This window comes from Scyliorhinus canicula, unplaced genomic scaffold, assembly GCF_902713615.1.
Source record: "Scyliorhinus canicula unplaced genomic scaffold, sScyCan1.1, whole genome shotgun sequence".
Lineage (NCBI taxonomy): Eukaryota > Metazoa > Chordata > Chondrichthyes > Carcharhiniformes > Scyliorhinidae > Scyliorhinus > Scyliorhinus canicula.
In genome coordinates this window covers 164,894-184,069 of record NW_024055456.1, presented here as the reverse complement: position 1 = coordinate 184,069, position 19,176 = coordinate 164,894, and the positions used below count along the sequence as shown (strand labels likewise).

The 19,176-nt window shown below is 48.1% G+C and overlaps 1 gene segment (V, D, J or C); it reads right to left on the bottom strand.

Annotated features, from left to right (window-relative positions):
• Positions 1 to 1,607: 1,607 nt before the first annotated feature.
• Positions 1,608 to 19,072, bottom strand: LOC119959548. The segment is given in 7 exon segments: positions 1,608 to 2,055; positions 3,939 to 4,247; positions 4,887 to 5,198; positions 5,399 to 5,698; positions 17,318 to 17,355; positions 18,497 to 18,869; positions 18,998 to 19,072. Coding segments are annotated over 7 exon segments (1,782 nt in total).
• Positions 19,073 to 19,176: the final 104 nt, after the last annotated feature.

Here is a 19,176-nt window from a genome sequence, read left to right as displayed (position 1 = left end):
CTGGGAAGATATTGAGTTAATAATCTCCCTCTCTCTGGTCAGCTCAGCAAATTGCCTTTGGGTTGTCCCTGCTGGAGGTGGAGATACAGAGAGTTCACTCATCACCTTCCTCCTCTTATGGTTGGGAAAGTGGAGGTAAAACGGGTTAGTATTGCCCCTTTGCTCTCTTTGTTGGGGAAGTGGGGAGGCAGTGGATTAAATAATGTCCTTCCATTCATTGTTGGAAGCGGGTGTCCAGTGGATTAACTAATGTACACCCCCCTCATTGTTGGAAGCGGATGTACAGTGGATTAACTAATGTACACCCCCCCCCCCTCATTGTTGGAAGCGGATGTACAGTGGATTAACTAATGTACACCCCCCCCCCCCCCATTGTTGGAAGCGGATGTACAGTGGATTAACTCAGCCCACCACCGTCTCTTTGTTGGGGAAGTGGGGGCACAATGTGTTAACTAATGCTCCTCCCCTCGCTTTGCTGGGGAAGTGGGGGCACAGTGTGTTAACTAATGCTCCTCCCCTCGCTTTGCTGGGGAAGTGGGGGTACAGTGTTTTAAGTAATGCCCCAACCCCTCTCTTTGTTGGGGACGTGGGGAGACAATGGATTAACTAATGCCCCTCTCTTTGTTGGTGAAGTGGGGGTACAGTGTATCAACTAAAGCCCCTCCCACTCTCTCTGTTGGTGAGGTGGGGTACAGTGGATTAACTAATGCCCCCCTCTCCTCTCTTTGTTGGCGAATTGGGGGTACAGTGGATTAACTAAAGCTCCTCCCACTCTCTATGTTGGGGAAGTGGGGGTACAGTGAATTAACTAAAGACCCTCTCTCTATTGGGGAAGTGGGGGTACAGTGGATTAACTAATACCCCTCCCCTCCCTCTACTGGGGAAGTGGGGGTACAGTGGATTAACTAATGCCCTTCCCCCTCTCTCTGTGTGGGAGGTGGGTGGGTGGGTGGGGAGACAGTGGAATAACTAATACCCCTCCCGCTCTCTCTGTTGGGGAGGTGGGGGTACAGTGGATTAACAATTTCACTTTCCCCTCTCTTTGACTGGAGATTGTTGGTCCATGTTTCTGTGTGACCCTCAAATCAGTTCCCAGTGGGTCTCATGCAGCAACTTAAAGCTGACATTAATTTTAAAGGGATGGACAATGAGAGAAGCAGGAACACCGAGATCTAAATGTGATGGGTTTGTTTGTCTGAAATGGGAAATTGTCCGATTTCTCCTCATCTGGAGGAAAGTCAATGAAGATATTTTGCTGAATCCTGGAATGAATTAGTTTTACTCTGTCTCTAACCCAGGGTGTTTCTGAGCTGAGAGCTCTGGTTGTATCAGACTTGGGGCTGAGACCTGTAGAAATCCGGGTCTCATTGACCAGAGACTGGTTTAAAATCGCTGGATTTTAAAGCAGACCAAGACAGGCCAGCAGCACGGTTCAATTCCCGTACCAGCCTCCCCGAACAGGTGCCGGAATGTGGCGCTGAGGGGCTTTTCACAATAACTTGACTGAAGCCTACTTGTGACAATAAGTGATTTTCATTTCATTTTCAGATCTAACATCAGTAAAGTGGAAACACCATTAATCAAGTGGCTGTATGTTTAAATCACAATTAGAGGAAACGTTTTTATTATTTTTATTTTAGTTCGAAATATAACCAATAGATTCTCATTGACATGAATTAACGGTGTCCATCAGAGCGAGGGAAATGTTCACAAAACTGGGTTTACCGCTGGATTTATCAACCGTTCTGTTGATGATCTTCAAGGGGATGGCTTCATGTCCCACCACACAGGAGTAAGAAGCGCCGCTGGCCCACTCCTCCGCTGCAATGGATAACAGGCTGTACATGAAGAAGGAGCTATTGCCGTTCTCCGCCATCACCTCGGTGTTCTTGTAGTTCCCGGGATTCACCGGCTTGTCATTGACGGTCCACTTGACGAAGATCTCTCGGGGGGAGAAACCTCTCACTAAGCAGCTGAGGGAGACGAATCTCTGAGCAGAGACGTCTTCAGCCGAGGGCAGGAGGACAGAGACGGACGGTTCCCGCGGATTGGGATCTGCAGAAAATGTACAATAAATGTCAATAAAATGGGGAATTCCGGAGACAATAGAACCGCGGGTTAGATGTGGGAGAAATGTGTTTTGTGTTGGATTTTAAAGGTTTCCATTTTCCACTTTGGGATCTGTCCGGGTTCCCAGCTCGGAGCAGAGGTGGACACAATCCTTTTCCCTGAGAATTTACGGATATTGGATTCGAAAGTTTCAGAAAATGTACAGCAGGGAAACAGGCCATTCGGCCCAACTGTTCTGTGCTGGTGTATAAACTCCACACCAGGCTCCTCCCACCTTAGAACATAGAACAGTACAGCACAGAACAGGCCCTTCGGCCCTCGATGTTGTGCCGAGCCATAATCACCTGACTCAAACCCACGTATCCACCCTCTACCCTTCAAAAGGGGAGGGAGTCAAACACAGGTAACTATAGGCCAGGGACCTTAACATCTGTCAGTGGAAAACGGTTCGAGTCCATTATAACAGATCCAATAGCTGAGCATTTAGAAATACTCAATATAATCAAACAGAGTCAGCACGGCTTCGGGAAGGGCCTGACAAATTTAGTGCCCTTATTTGAGGTGATGACGAGAAGGCGAGAGAGGGAGGGGGAGGGGGTGGGGCAATACATGAATTTCAAACGGTGATTGATAAATGAATGTACTATTCCCATGTTTGCAGATGACAAAAAATAGGTAAAAAGGCAAGTGGTGAGGATTACAGGAAATCCACAGAGGGACAGAGAATGTGAGGTTCGACACTTTGGTAGAAGGAAGAACATAAAGAGTTATTATTTAGATTTAGACTTAGAACAGTACAGCACAGAACAGGCCCTTCAGCCCTCGATGTTGTGCCGAGCAATGATCACCCTACCTAAACCCACGTAACCCGTATACCCGTAACCCAACAATCCCCCCATTAACTTTACACTACGGGCAATTTAGCATGGCCAATCCACCTAACCCGCACATCTTTGGACTGTGGGAGGAAACCGGAGCACCCGGAGGAAACCCACGCACACACAGGGAGGACATGCAGACTCCACACAGACAGTGACCTGGGACCCTGGAGCTGTGAAGCATTGATGCTAACCACCATGCTACCGTAAGGCCCCATTTATATAGAGAAAGACTGAAGAAAGCTGAAGTAACGGGGGAATTGGGGGCCCTCGTGCAGAAACCACAAAAAGTAAGTTCTGCAGGTAATATGGAGGCAAATTGAATGCTGATCTTTATTTTAAAGGGAGTAGAATATAACAATGGGGAAGCCTAGCTAAAACTGGGGAATTAGTTAGACAACACCTGATATACTTTGAATAGTTTTGGTGCCCGTATCTAAGGAAGACAGATTGGTTTTGAAGGCAGTCCAGAGAAGGATCACGAGGTTGATCCCGAGTATGGAGGGATTTTCTTACGGGGAGAGGTTAAGTAGGCTGGGCTGTACTTATTGGAGTTTAGAAGAATGATGACGACCTCAGATTCTGGGTCGGTCAGTACGTTCAAGGTTGAGGGACACATATTTTAAATCAGTAAAAGCATCAAGAGATATGGTGATAAGGCGGGAAAGAGGAGTTGAAGATTATCACATCAGATCAGTCATGACCTCACTGAAGGCTGGACCGGTGTTAATGGGCCCAATGGCCTACATCTGCTGCTGTCTTGTGGTCTATGGTCTCGCTTCATCTATACCCAATATCACTGGGTTTAATTCATTGTTCATTCATCTGCATATCAATTTCCCCCTTAAACTCTAAATGCCCAGAGTATTCAGTTAGTGGAATTGCCAATCAGGATGGACCATAAATACACTGAATGCTAAATACTGACCGCTGCACTGACACTAGAAATAGACACAATGACTCACTTATTGCTTCAGTCTCACCGCTCACCTATTTTTTTGTGAGTTGAAATTCTTAAAGGAGTTGGCAGGTCCTGATGACTCGCCACACAGTCAAACACAGCCCCACTCAGCCAGGCTTGTGTCGAGATGTTTAATTTGCTGACCACGCTCTCCGTATCTGCCCCAGGCTGGTCGGCAATCTCTGATTTCAGCGGCTTCTTCGCTTCACTCCAGGACACGTTGACTCCATAAGGAGCATTCGAAATGACACAGGTTAAGGTTACAGTCGCCTCCAGTAAGACCTGTTCTATTGGCGGTGGCAGTATTGTTACTGAGGCATCAGTGCAAACGGAAGGATCTGTGAATGAAAAAAGTGGAAATCAACCCAAGTTTCATCTTCAGAATCAGGACAGCAGGATTCAGCGTTCACTCACTCAATGGGAATAAATCAACTTCGAAATAACAACCTCTAATGATCGCCTTTAAATCTTCTATACACAATGGAAAACCAGTTTGGTTTGTGAAAACTATTCTCATTGTGAAATACAGTCAGCCTCGAAACCATTCTAATGAATCAGTATTACAGCATTCCCAATACAAATATTCCAGTCCTGATCTCAGAACCCTAATATGGAAGGCTGCTTGATAAATATCTTGAATGAACTTTCCAAAATCTTCGTCCCGAGCTGGTTTCAGTAAAGGGTTCCAGACAGCCATTGCCTCTGCAAATTAATCAGCTGTCTCAGGATAAAGCTGATATCAAATCCACCTCACTCCCTATATTACTTCAGGTTAGAGGGAAACATTTATTTCTATACTGATCAAATCCTGAATGGTGATCAATCCTAATGCAGCTCTTACATCAGAATGAAACACAAACTACATGGCAGTAAATTAAAAGTTATTCTGCGCTTTGCACTAACTTCAGTACATTCCTGATTTGGATTAACATCAGAATGCAGGATGATTTATTGTTTCCTCTGTTTGTGTCTCTTACCAGATGCGGTGATGTTGAGACTTTGGATGACCTCTTGATGAGTGACCTGGCAGGTATAGACCGCTTTGCTGAACCATTCCCCAGCGGAGACTGTCAGCCGACTGCTCGCCGAGAAGTTCCCGTTCACTTCACAGGCGGGAGAGGTGACAATTCCTGAACCCATGGGTTGTCCATTCTTCAGCCACTTCACCGTCATTGACTTTGGACTGAAATCGTTGATTGAACAGACCATGGTTGCAAATTTCTGTCTTGTGATTTCTTCATTAGAACTGACGGTGAGGAGAACATTTGGATGGATGTCAGGTGGAGGACCTTCAAGAAACACAAGTTAGACATTTCTTGAAGAAGATGTTGTAAGGAATAAAATGACTAATTATATTTTGAACAGTTTCTCTGTGGTCACTATTTCTCTCAGGAATCAGAACTGTGCAGAGAACCATCAATGTGTTATGACCAAAGATTTAAATAAAGTAATCAAAGCGTCTGTTTCTCACAGTTTCCACAGCACTTACATGTCATTCCAATGCTCTTGTCTGAGCCGCTGTGCCGAACCTCACAGCTGATTTTGCTGCATCCCCCCTCTGACTCGGTGATGATTAACTGGCTGCTCAGAGTGTAGGTTCCCTTCTTGTTTCTCACTGACGGGTATTTCTTAACTCCAGTGGTGATCTGCTGCCCATCTTTCTTCCAGGTAAGACTGGTGATTTCTGGGGAGTAGTCCATCGCCAAACAGCCGAAGGTCACAGAGCCGTCAGTGTTGTGTTGCTGACAGGAGGAGATCAGGCTGTAGAGAGTGGGCGGAGACGGTGTCGCTGGGAGAGATTGGCCAATTGAACAAGTTAGACTCTGAGACTTGTCATTAAGATATCATACAACTTAGAATTTGGATACAGTTACAAATTTATCCTCACATGTTCGCATTAAAACTGCATCAATACTTGAGCTTCTGTTACTTCTAACATTTGAGAATCACCATTTGTTTATTCCTTCTGTAGAAACTCACACCTCTTTCTCCATTTCTAACACCTTGCAGAAATGTAGCATTTTGATGTCATCTGAAAACGTACCATTCATTACTTTCAATGGGCAGAGCGGAGGGTTTTCCCAATTATTTATGCCACCAATGTTTTTTCCATCAACTGCACTTTGTGATAAAGAAGTTGTCTCTCCATTTCTGTCATTGCTATTTTGGAAATTGCCTGTGTTCAAACTGACTGATGTCCCTCCTCTCTCCACCTCACTACCCCCACTCCCCAAAACAAGGAGTCGTGACTTTGCTTCAGAAAAATCTTCCAGGTACTTACATAATGACGATAACATTCTACATTTGAGCACATGTGCAAGTAACTCCAAAATTCTCCAATTACAGGACCCTGGACATTAAAAGCGGGATGCGGCCATTCGGTCCCTCAGGTCTCCTGCACCATTCAATATGATTATGGTGGAGCAGATTGTGGGATGAACTCCGCATTCCATGTATCCGCGATAATCAGCTTCCTGTCCTTTTCCCAGCTCTCTGATCTTTCCTCCACTTCTATAATTTGCCCAGCTGCACCTTTCCAGGTTGTTTGCTCTTTGCCTCAGCTTCTGGAACTTTCCACTTGCTCTTTGTGCTTTTCCCCAGAACATGGCACTTTGCCCCCTGATTATTGGCTTTTGCCCCAGCGATGATCACTTTTCCCCTTGTTCCTGCAGCTTCTCTCCCCGGTCTGCGCTCAGCTCTCTGGTCATCTCACCTGCTCACTACTCAGCTCTCGTCTTTCCCAGGCTCCCTATACTTTAACCCAGCTTTATACCATTTCCCAGGCTCCATGTGTTCCCGACCCCCCCCCCCCCTCCCGACCCCCACCTCCCCTACCCAGCTCGCTGCCGTTTCCGAGGCTCCCTGTGATTTTCCCAGCTCGCTACCTTTTCCCAGGCTCCTTGTACTGCCCCCCCCCCCCCCCCCAGCTCTCTGCCTTTTCCCAGGCTCCCCACACTTTTCCCCAGCTCTCTACCTATTCCCAGGCTCCCTGTGCTTTCCCCAACTCTCTACATTTTCCCAGGCTCCCTGTACTTCCCCCCAGCTCTCTGCCTTTTCGCAGGCTCCCCACACTTTTCCCCAGCTCTCTACCTTTTCCCAGACTCCCTGTGCTTTCCCCAACTCTCTACCTTTTCCCAGGCTCCCTGCGCTTTCCCCAGCTCTCTACCTTTTCCCAGGCTCCCTGTGCTTTCCCCAACTCTCTACCTTTTCCCAGGCTCCCTGTGCTTTTCCCCAGCTCTCTGCCTTTTCCCAGGCTCCCTGTGCTTTTCCCCAGCTCTCTGCCTTTTCCCAGGTTCGCTGTGCGTCCCCCAGATCTCTACCGTTTCTAATACTCCCCGCAATTTCCCCCAGTTCTCTACCTTTTCCCAGTCTCCCTGTGCTTCCCCCCAGCTCTCTACATTTTCCCAGACTCCCGGCACTTCTCTTCAGGTCTGAGCTTTCGCCCCGCTTCCTGCCTTTTCCGGACTCCTTTTGCTTTCCTCCAGCTCTCAAACTTTTCCCAGTCTCCCTGTGATTTGCCCCAGCTCTCTGCCTTGTCCCAGGCTCCCTGTACTTTCTCCCAGCTCTCTAACGTTCCAAAGCTCCCTGTGCTTTCCCCCAGCTCGCCACCTTTTCCCAGGCTCCCTGTGCTTTCCCCCAGCTCTCCACCTTTTCCCAGTCTCCATGTGCTTTCCCCCAGCTCTCCACCTTTTCCCAGGCTCCCTGTGCTTTCCCCCAGCTCTCCACCTTTTCCCAGTCTCCCTGTGCTTTCCCCCAGCTCTCCACCTTTTCCCAGTCTCCCTGTGCTTTCCCCCAGCTCTCCACCTTTTCCCAGTCTCCCTGTGCTTTCCCCCAGCTCTCTACCTTTCCCCAGTCTCCCTGTGATTTCCCCCAGCTCTCCACCTTTTCCCAGACTCCCTGTGATTTCCCCCAGCTCACTACCGTTTCCCAGGCTCCCTGTGATTTCCCCCAGCTCACTACCTTTTCCCAGGCTCCCTGTGCTTTTCCCCAGCTCTCTATTCTTTCCCAGGCTCCCTGCGCTCCCCCCCCCCCCCCGTCTCTACCTTTTCCCAGTCTCCCTGCATTTTTCCCCAACTCTCTGCCTTTTCCCAGTCTCCCTATGCTTTCCCCGGCTCTCTGCCTTTTCCCAGTCTCCCTGCGCTTTCCCCCAACTCTCTACCTTTTCCCAGGCTCCCTGTGCTTTTCCCCAGCTCTCTACCTATTCCCAGTCTCCCTGTGATTTCCCCCAGCTCACTACCTTTTCCCAGGATCCATGTGCTTTCCCCCAGCTCTCTACCTTTTCCCAAGCTCCCTGTGCTTTCCCCCCTCTCTCTATTCTTTCCCAGGCTCCCTGCGCTCCCCCCCCCCCCTCTACCTTTTCCCAGGCTCCCTGTGCTGCCGCCCCGCTTCCTGCCTTTTCCGGACATATTTTGCATTCTTCCAGCTCTCAAACTTTTCATAGTCTCCCTGTGATTTCCCCCCGGCTCTCCACCTTTTCCCAGTCTCCCTGTGATTTCCCCCAGCTCACTACCTTTTCCCAGGCTCCCTGTGCTTTTCCCCAGCTCTCTATTCTTTCCCAGGCTCCCTGCGCTCCCCCCCCCCCCCCCCCGTCTCTACCTTTTCCCAGGCTTCCTGCACTTTTCACCACTTCTCTACCTTTTCCCAGTCTCCCTGCACTTTTCCCCAACTCTCTGCCTTTTCCCAGTCTCCCTATGCTTTCCCTCGGCTCTCTGCCTTTTCCCAGTCTCCCTGCGCTTTTCCCCAACTCTTTACCTTTTCCCAGGCTCCCTGTGCTTTCCCCCAGCTCACTACCTTTTCCCAGGATCCATGTGCTTTCCCCCAGCTCTCTACCTTTTCCCAAGCTTCCTGTGCTTTCCCCCATCTCTCTATTCTTTCCCAGGCTCCCTGCGCTCCCCCCCCCCCCCGCCCCCCATCTACCTTTTCCCAGGCTCCCTGTGCTGCCGCCCCGTTTCCTGCCTTTTCCTGACATCTTTTGCATTCTTCCAGCTCTCAAACTTTTCCCAGTCTCCCTGTGATTTCCCTCAGCTCTCCACCTTTTCCCAGTCTCCCTGTGATTTCCCCCAGCTCACTACCTTTTCCCAGGCTCCCTGTGATTTCCCGCAGCTCACTACCTTTTCCCAGGCTCCCTGTGCTTTTCCCCAGCTCTCTATTCTTTCCCAGGCTCCCTGCGCTTCCCCCCCCCCCCCCACCCGTCTACACCTTTTCCCAGGCTTCCTGCACTTTTCACCACATCTCTACCTTTTCCCAGTCTCCCTGCGCTTTTCCCCAACTCTCTGCCTTTTCCTAGTCTCCCTATGCTTTCCCGGCTCTCTGCCTTTTCCCAGTCTCCCTGCGCTTTTCCCCAACTCTCTACCTTTTCCCAGGCTCCCTGTGCTATTCCCCAGCTCTCTACCTTTTCCCAGTCTCCCTGTGATTTCCCCCAGCTCACTACCTTTTCCCAGGATCCATGTGCTTTCCCCCAGCTCTCTACCTTTTCCCAAGCTTCCTGTGCTTTCCCCCATCTCTCTATTCTTTCCCAGGCTCCCTGCGCTCCCCCCCCCCTTCCTTTTCCCAGGATCCCTGTGCTGCCGCCCCGCTTCCTGCCTTTTCCGGACATCTTTTGCTTTCTTCCAGCTCTCAAACTTTTCCCAGGCTCCCTGTCCTATTCCCCAGCTCTCGAACTTTTCCCAGGCTCTCTGTCCTATTCCACAGCTCTCTACCTTTTCCCAGGCTCCCGGTGATTTCCCCCAGCTCTCTACCTTTTCCCAGGCTCCCGGTGCTTCCACCCAGCTCTCTACATTTTCCCAAGCTTCCTGTGCTTTCCCCCATCTCTCTATTCTTTCCCAGGCTCCCTGCGCTCCCCCCCCCCCCCCCCACCCCCATACCGTCTCTACCTTTTCCCAGGCTCCCTGCACTATTCCCCAGCTCTCGGCTTTTGCCCAGGCTCCCTGTGCTTTTCCCCACTTCTCTACCTTTTCCCAGTCTCCCTATGCTTTCCCCCGGCTCTCTGTCTTTTCCCAGTCTCCCTGTGCTGTCCCCCGGCTCTCTGCCTTTTCCCAGGCTCCCTGTGCTTTCCCTGCGCAGTGAGGCTGCGTGAGGGTGGGTGAGTGAGGCTGGGTGAGGGTGGGTGAGTGCGGCTGGGTGAGTGAGGCTGGGTGAGGGTTGGTTAGTGAGGGTGGGTGAGTGAGGCTGGGTGAGGGTTGGTTAGTGAGGCTGGGTGAGGGTGGGTGAGTGAGGCTGGGTGAGGGTGGGTGAACGAGGCTGGGTGAGGGTGGGTGAGTGAGGGTTGGTTAGTGAGGGTGGGTGGGTGAGGCTGCGTGAGGGTGGCTGAGTGAGGCTGGGTGAGGGTTGGTTAGTGAGGGTGGGTGAGTGAGGCTGGGTGAGGGTTGGTTAGTGAGGGTGGGTGAGTGAGGCTGGGTGAGGGTTGGTTAGTGAGGGTGGGTGAGTGAGGCCGGGTGAGGGCTGGTTAGTGAGGGTGGGTGAGTGAGGCTGGGTGAGGGTTGGTTAGTGAGGGTGGGTGAGTGAGGCTGGGTGAGGGTTGGTTAGTGAGGGTGGGTGAGTGAGGCTGGGTGAGGGTTAGTTAGTGAGGTTGGGTGAGTGAGACTGGGTGAGGGTTGGTTAGTGAGGGTGGGTGGGTGAGGCTGTGTGAGGGTGGCTGAGTGAGGCTGGGTGAGGGTTGGTTAGTGAGGGTGGGTGGGTGAGGCTGTGTGAGGGTGGCTGAGTGAGGCCGGGTGAGGGCTGGTTAGTGAGGGTGGGTGAGTGAGACTGGGTGAGGGTTGGTTAGTGAGGGTGGGTGAGTGAGGCTGGGTGAGGGTTGGTTAGTGAGGGTGGGTGAGTGAGGCTGGGTGAGGGTTAGTTAGTGAGGGTGGGTGAGTGAGACTGGGTGAGGGTTGGTTAGTGAGGGTGGGTGGGTGAGGCTGTGTGAGGGTGGCTGAGTGAGGCTGGGTGAGGGTTGGTGAGTGAGGGTGGGTGAGTGAGGCTGGGTGAGGGTTGGTTAGTGAGGGTGGGTGAGTGAGGCTGGGTGAGGGTTGGTTAGTGAGGGTGGGTGAGTGAGGCCGGGTGAGGGCTGGTTAGTGAGGGTGGGTGAGTGAGGCTGAGTGAGGGTTGGTTAGAGAGGGTGGGTGAGTGAGGCTGGGTGAGGGTTGGTTAGTGAGGGTGGGTGAGTGAGGCTGGGTGAGGGTTGGTTAGTGAGGGTGGGTGAGGTTTGGTTAGTGAGGGTGGGTGAGTGAGGCTGGGTGAGGGTGGGTGAGTGAGGCTGGGTGAGGGTTGGTTAGTGAGGGTGGGTGAGTGAGGCTGGGTGAGGGTCGGTTAGTGAGTGTGGGTGAGTGAGGCTGGGTGAGGGTTGGTTAGTGAGGGTGGGTGAGTGAGGCTGGGTGAGGGTTGGTTAGTGAGGGTGGGTGAGTGAGGCTGGGTGAGGGTGGGTGAGTGAGGCTGGGTGAGGGTGGGTGAGTGCGGCTGGGTGGGCGAGGCTGGGTGAGGGTTGGTTAGTGAGGGTGGGTGAGGGTTGGTTAGTGAGGGTGGGTGAGTGAGGCTGGGTGAGGGTTGGTCAGTGAGGGTGGGTGAGTGAGGCTGGGTGAGGGTTGGTTAGTGAGGGTGGGTGAGTGTGGCTGGGTGAGGGTTGGTTAGTGAGGGTGGGTGAGGTTTGGTTAGTGAGGGTGGGTGAGTGAGGCTGGGTGAGGGTGGGTGAGTGAGGCTGGGTGAGGGTTGGTTAGTGAGGGTGGGTGAGTGAGGCTGGGTGAGGGTCGGTTAGTGAGTGTGGGTGAGTGAGGCTGGGTGAGGGTTGGTTAGTGAGGTTGGGTGAGTGAGGCTGGGTGAGGGTTGGTTAGTGAGGGTGGGTGAGTGAGGCTGGGTGAGGGTGGGTGAGTGAGGCTGGGTGAGGGTGGGTGAGTGCGGCTGGGTGGGCGAGGCTGGGTGAGGGTTGGTTAGTGAGGGTGGGTGAGGGTTGGTTAGTGAGGGTGGGTGAGTGAGGCTGGGTGAGGGTTGGTCAGTGAGGGTGGGTGAGTGAGGCTGGGTGAGGGTTGGTTAGTGAGGGTGGGTGAGTGTGGCTGGGTGAGGGTTGGTTAGTGAGGGTGGGTGAGTGAGGCTGGGTGAGGGTGGGTGAGTGAGGCTGGGTGAGGGTGGGTGAGTGAGGCTGGGTGAGGGTTGGTTCTGTCTGCTAGAGAGAATGTGTGTGAGAGGGCTCTTGTTCCTGTGTGTGTTAGAGAGTATGTTTGTCTTTGTGCGCATGTGAGAGAGGGAAAGATTTTTTGGAAGACAGTGTGGATGTGTTTGTGCGAGAGAAAGAGCCTGTGTGTGTTTGAGAATGGATGTGTGTGTGGGTGTGTGGGAGAGAATGACTTTGTGAAAGGCAATGTGTGTTTGAGTGAATGGCGTGTGTGTGTGTGAGAGAGAGAAAGTGAGAGAGAGAGAGAGACGGTGTGTGTGTGGATATGAGGGAGAGAGAGGCAGAGAAAGAGATAAACTTTGTGTGTGCGTGGGGGGGGGGGGGGTTATGAGGGAGAGAGAGAGAGACAGAGAAAGAGAGAGAGAGAGACTGTGTGTCTGTGTGGGGGGGGGGGTATGAGGGAGAGAGAGAGAGACAGAGAAAGAGAGAGAGACTGTGTGTGTGGGGGGGGGGGGATGAGGGAGAGAGAGAGACAGAGAGAGACTGTGTGTGCGTGTGTGTGGGTATGAGAGAGAGGGAGAGAGACAGGAAGAGAGAGAAAGAGAGAGAGAGAGACTGTGTGTGTGTGGATATGAGGGAGAGAGAGGCAGAGAAAGAAATAGACTTTGTGTGTGCGTGGGGGTGGGGGGGGGGGGGGTATGAGGGAGAGAGAGAGAGACAGAGAAAGAGAGAGAGAGAGACCGTGTGTCTGTGTGTGGGGGGGGGGGGGGGGGGTATGAGGGAGAGAGAGAGACAGAGAAAGAGAGAGAGACTGTGTGTGTGTGTCGGGGGGGGGGGGGGGGGGTGAGGGAGAGAGAGAGACAGAGAGAGAGACTGTGTGTGTGTGTGTGGGTATGAGAGAGAGGGAGAGAGACAGGAAGAGAGAGAAAGAGAGAGAGAGAGACTGTGTGTGCGTGGCGGGGGGTATGAGGGGGAGAGAGATTCAGAGAGAGACTGTGTGCGTGTGGGTATGAGGGAGAGGGAGAGAGACAGAGATAGAGAGAGAGAGAGAGAGAGACTGTTTGTGTGGGGGGGGGGGGGTGGGTATGAGGGAGAGAGAGAGACAGAGAGAGAGAGACTGTGTGCGTGTGTGGGGGGGGGGGGGGGGGTATGAGGGAGAGAGAGAGACAGAGAGAGAGAGACTGTGTGCGTGTGTGTGTGGGGATGAGGGAGAGACAGAGAGAGACAGAGAGACAGAGAGAGAGTCTGTGTGTGTGTGTGGGGGGGGGGGGTATGAGGGAGAGAGAGAGAGCGACTGTGTGTGTGTGTGTGGGGATGAGGGAGAGAGAGAGAGACAGAGAGAGTCTGTGTGTGTGTGTGTGTGGGGGGGGATATGAGGGAGAGAGAGAGACAGAGAAAGAGAGACAGAGAAAGAGACTCTGTGTGGGGGGGGGGTATGAGGGAGAGAGAGAGAGAGAGAGACTGTGTGTGTGTGGGAATGAGGGAGAGGGAGAGGGAGACAGAGAGAGAAAGAGACTGTGTTTTTTGCAGTGTATTTGTGTGTGGGTGTGTGCAGAGAAGGATTTTGTGAAAAACTGTATGTTTGAGTGTGTCAGAGAGAGATAAACAGATAGAGAAAGAGGGGGTTTAGAGAGTGAAAGAGAGAGAGAGAGGGAGGGAGTGAGAGAGAGAGAGAGAGAGAGAAAGACAACGTGTGTTTAACAATGTGTTTGTGTGTCGGTGTCTCCGTGTGGGGATATAACGATTTTGTGAAAAACTGTGGTTGAGTGTGCCAGACAGAGGGGGAGGGAGAGAGAGAAAGGGAGAAAGAGAGAGAGGGCGGGGGAAGAGACAGAGAGAGGGAGAGAGAGAGAGAGACTGTGTGTGTTTGATAATGTGTGTGTAAGTGCGTGTTTGGGAGAGAAATATCTTGTGAAAGACAGTGTGTGTTTGAGTGTGTATGTGTGACAGACAGAGAAAGAGAAAGAGAGAGAGAGACCATGTGTGTTTAGCAACGTGTCTGTGTGTTTGTGTGTGGGAGAGAACGGTTTTGTGAAATACATTGCGTGTTTGAGAGAGAGTGTGTGTGTGGTAGCGAGAGAAAGAGCCTGTGTGTGGGGGAGAGAAAGATTTTTGACATTGTTTGTGTGTGAGTAAGAGAGAGAGAGAGGCAGACAGATGAGGGTGGGGGGGGGGGGGGGGGGAGGGGGAAAGAACCTGTTTGACAATGTGTTTGTGTGTGGGTGTGAGAGAGCAATATCTGTGGCACCATATCAAACGCCAAGTTAAAGATTCACATTTCTCACAGATATAAGCCTTTTAAAGAAATCAAATTTTACTGGGAAATACAGGAGAACGAAGCAGAAGGTTTACAACCAGTCAGGAAGATTCCTGATCCCAACACAATGACCCCGCGCACAGAAACTGGACAAACACAAACGGTGCAACAATCAGGTTCCCAGCAGATAGATCTGTTCAACCTGCCAAATGCATTCAAATTGTTTGATTCCGATTGATCAGTAGCAGAATTGACCACAACAATAATTCTCTAACTTCTTCGAAATTAATTGATCATCATCTGAAAACTCCCTCAACTATTTGTCCCTTTCTTTCTCAAATTTCGAAATTTGGGCAAAACAGAATTTTGCTGAAAATGAGCGCATCAAATATTACAGATTGAGAGGAGTAACAGAGTTTCAGGGACATGGTGAGAATTAAAAAAACTGGGAAACATTCACATTGAAAACCGATTGCCTGATGTATCTAATTTCTTAATTAAACTTGATCAACAACATAATCGAGGTGAAACATCCGAGTAAAGAAACGTATTATTTGCAAAATACATTTTCGATACAATTTCAAATTCTTTGACAGCTTTGATATTTTGCGCAACAGTCTGAAAATCAATTGTCGGAGGTCATTAATATTTAATTAATTAGCAGTAGTATTATATTGTAATTTATTGTTAATTGTCAGTTAGTTCTTCCATGAGGTGATGTGTACTCAATATTAAAACAATAAATAATTCAAACTTGTTTCTGCCTGGAACTTTGCTTAATAATTTAATTCAATCTTAAGCAGTGTTAAAGAATACAATGTTGAATTTCTGGGTGGAAGTATTCAGACATGTTAGGTGAACACTCTGTGTGCCCGAACAGACGCTGGAGTGTGGCGTCTAGGGGATTTTCACAGTAACTTCATTGCAGTGTTAATGCAAGCCTACTTGTGACAATAATAAAGAATATTATTACTTTTAATTGAATCTAATTAATTTTATATTTTACCTTTACTCCAACTACACTCTTTTAACCTACAAAAATGTTCAATATGCACATTTCAGAGCATGTTTATAAATCTTAAATTCCATTTATTCTCAGAGTGTAATTCACATGATAAACTTATGAGTGGAGTATTTTAAATATTTTTAATCAGGTTGACATCGCAGTAACTGCGATCGGGGCACGTAACATCATCTGCTTGTTAAAGCAGGACTCCCGTGCGAAACTACATAGATAAATAAATAATGCCCCTGGCAGTTTGGGATCAATAAAGATGTTTCCTAGATTGAATGATTCAGACAATCCAAGCAATTTAATTATTAAAATAATGCTTCATTAAAGGAGATCCGAAATAATCAGCGTAAACCACAGTGAAAACAATTCATCCAGATCCTCTGCAGCACTGAAATATAACGTGCAAGTTAAGTCGAGATTTTCTGTTAAATTTAATATTTAATAAGGATTAACCAAGGCTCAGATCAAATCTATTCTTCTATTTTGCCATTTCTGTTTCCTATAATTCTATCCTATGTACAGCACAGAAATGGGAGGCAAGATGTTATTACTTATTGTACAGCTAATGTTTACCTTCTGTGATTAAATTTATCTATTTGAATTTCAAGCCTTTACTTTTCAATCACTCGCCAAATGCAGTTAACCATCCGACAATTCAAGTCGAACCATATGAACAATTCCTTGAACGTCAGCCACTTCCACATCTCGGAAACATTTTATGATCAGATTAATGCCAATTATCTCGCTATCCAACTACACATGGAATTGAATGAATGATATAGTTGAGTCGCACAGTAAGAATATAATAACTGGATCCATATATTGCTCAATTGCAATGTAAAATTCCGATTTAAGTGAAGCAAGAAATGTTCCCAACCTATAAACTTTTCTGGCCATGTTAATAGTGCGCAAATTGCAGCTAAATTGTGAAAGGTTATTGATGATTAATGATATTAATATAAAAACATCTTTGGTTGATATGTTATATTGCCACATTTTATTTGTTTGAATTGTACTAATTGACCCTCAAATTTTCAAAATTGTTAATCAATAGTTTCTGATTGCACCAAGGAAATATGTTCTGAATGGTTGTTGTAAACCATGGGTTATTCTGTAATTATCAACTAGAATTCAAAACTTGTTCTATCTTTATATCTTAATTTTTTTCTTAATTTCCAAAACCAGCCGATTGTCTGTCTACAGTCTTACTTCAAAACATTCAAACGCTTAGACTGTTGGCATTCAACCAGAAAATGTGTAACTGCTAGCTCAATGTCACCGAGTTTAAACAATGCAGAAACAATGCAGAAACAATGCAGGAAAAATGCAGGAACAATGCAGAAACGCCAAATTTTTCACAAATTTTAAAGATTCAATGTCACCCGGACACACAATCGCCACAGCAGGAAAACATCAAATCACATCATTTAGCGGCTGAAACTCATTTTATGGAGAAGCACGTCACTTCGACAAAAACATTCAACAGAACCAATTGCAACATTGCAACAAAACCTCGATTAAATATACAGTCAACCAGCTCATCACCAAACGAATTAATTACAATATTAAATTAAACAGAAATATGTAACATTGCCACCGGCATTTTGAGCACGTAGATTATGTTCAATAAATCAAGATTGGAACTTTGCCACATTTAATTAATACTGTGTAATATTTCAAACAGTATCAGTAGATGTTGTATCAGGTGATAAAATCTAAAGCCATCAGATGCAGCCTGGATTAAACACTGCAGAAACGCCAAACTGTTTAATAACAACTTTTAGGTATTTAAAGTAACCCAACACACTGTATCCTCAGAAAATAAACTCCACACTACAACAACCAGGGACTGTATCCCTCAGCAGCATCTTTTTGTCAAAAAATCGCTTAATTCTATAACATTTTTCAGTAGAATCACATGAAACATTGCAAAACATCTCAATACATAATCCACCAAACCACATTTCAGTGAACGAATGAATTTTTAAAACTGACAAAAATATAAAACAACGACTGAAGTAAAACAGTTAGTAAATAATGGAATGGTTCTTACCTGCAGTCACCGTCACCATGGTGCCTTGTCCCCAGTAGCTCAGATAGTCACAATGTCACATTCCCTGGGCAGCTCCATACAATAACCGCACCTGCACAAAATAGACAGAAATCCACTATTACTTTTAATATTCACAAACCAGAGGCAAAGTAAAGCCACGATGAATCTTCCTGTGATTATAATTATATTGGTGGATATCGTTCACACTTCGTAAATGATCCGAATGTTTAATGTATCACAGAGTAACACATGTACATGGCATTCAAACCATCTACTGATAATTGGATGATTATCACATAATTAACAATATTGAAACATGTAATTAGACAGTTTTGAACATAAATAATATTTCACCGTGAATAAAGTTGGATTGTAAAAGCGAGCACTGAGTCAGCCTCAGTTAATTAGTGCTGAGGGGCTTTTTGTATTGACAGTAACTGCTGTGCCCCAGTTATCACAATGAGACACAGCGTGTCAAATACTGCGGCAGACTGTTAACTGTAAAACACAGAGATTTAATTTCACTGCTCACTCAAAAACGTGATTCCGAATCGCCCAGCAGTGAACAGGTGAGATATTTCAACCTAGACTGGTTGTTCTAGTCGTAAAAGGAGTTGGAATACTTTTAATATCCCTGATATAATATGATCAATAATACTAATGAAATGAAAATGTTTTTACAGCAATGGTACTTCCACCTATTATTTGATTTAAGTTGCGTTTTCTTTGACAATCTGCTGTGGTGCTGATCACCAATTTGAACAAACTCTATCACTGAGGTTTTTGTATGAGGATGTCGCTGTGCACAGCACTGTGGCCCACTGTAGTCACAGTGACAGACACCCGCACAAAAACTGCACTCACTCTCTGTTCAATCTTGCTGCTCAATATTCACTTCAAATAGATGCGTAATTTTGATCACGTTTAGAATTCATGCAACATTTCACAAAGGTCTCCTCCGTGTAACAGACATATTCAAGATAACATTATATTTAGACATTGCTACAACTGTTATCAGAGAAGATAAACACACTAGCTAAAGTCTCACCACATTAAGTACGTTGGTTTGTTTGATTTTACGATTACATTTTCTCCAGACTAATTTTGTAGGGGACAGCTTGGAATCTGGTTCACTGATATTAACATTACATTTAAAACAAGTACTGACCTTCAGGTTACGATGGACGTTGTTGAATTCCCTCTCGAGCTGTTCTTGTGCGGGTCCAGCCCTGGTTCCTCTCGCTGTGGTATCCAGCACAGTAATAGATGGCGGTGTCTTCGGTCTTCAGGTTCGTCATGGCCAAAGAGAAGATGCTGTTTGAAAGGTCTTTGGAAGCGGTGAATCGGCCTTGAATCGCTGAGGCGTAGTGCTGATAGGATGAAGTATAGTAGGCAGCCAGCCACTCCAGCCCCTGTCCGGGAACCTGGCGGACCCAGTGCGTGTAGTAGTTGTTGAGATCGAAGCCGCTGGTTTTACAGGTCAGTGTCAGGGAGCCTCCGGGACGCCCGGTCGCTGCCTCTGGCTGAGTCAACACAACATCCGACTGGACACCTGTAAAAATATATCAAAAAGCCCGAGGATTAATGCTGGTGAAATGATTGGTGACTCTGGAACATTCCAGAGAGAGACTAACACTGAGACAGTAACAGTGAGAGACTTGGACAATAAAAACTACTCACGGGATAAGAAAGTCAGCAACAAACTGAGAGAAATGGCCCACCTCATCCTTCTGGCCATTTGGGGGAAATGGTTGTGTCAGGAACTCAGTGAACAAACCAGCTCCAGGACTGTTGGATTCGGGTCCCAGTGAGCGGCATTTAAATACCCGGCAGAAGGGGGCGGCTTTCCAGGCGCCGCC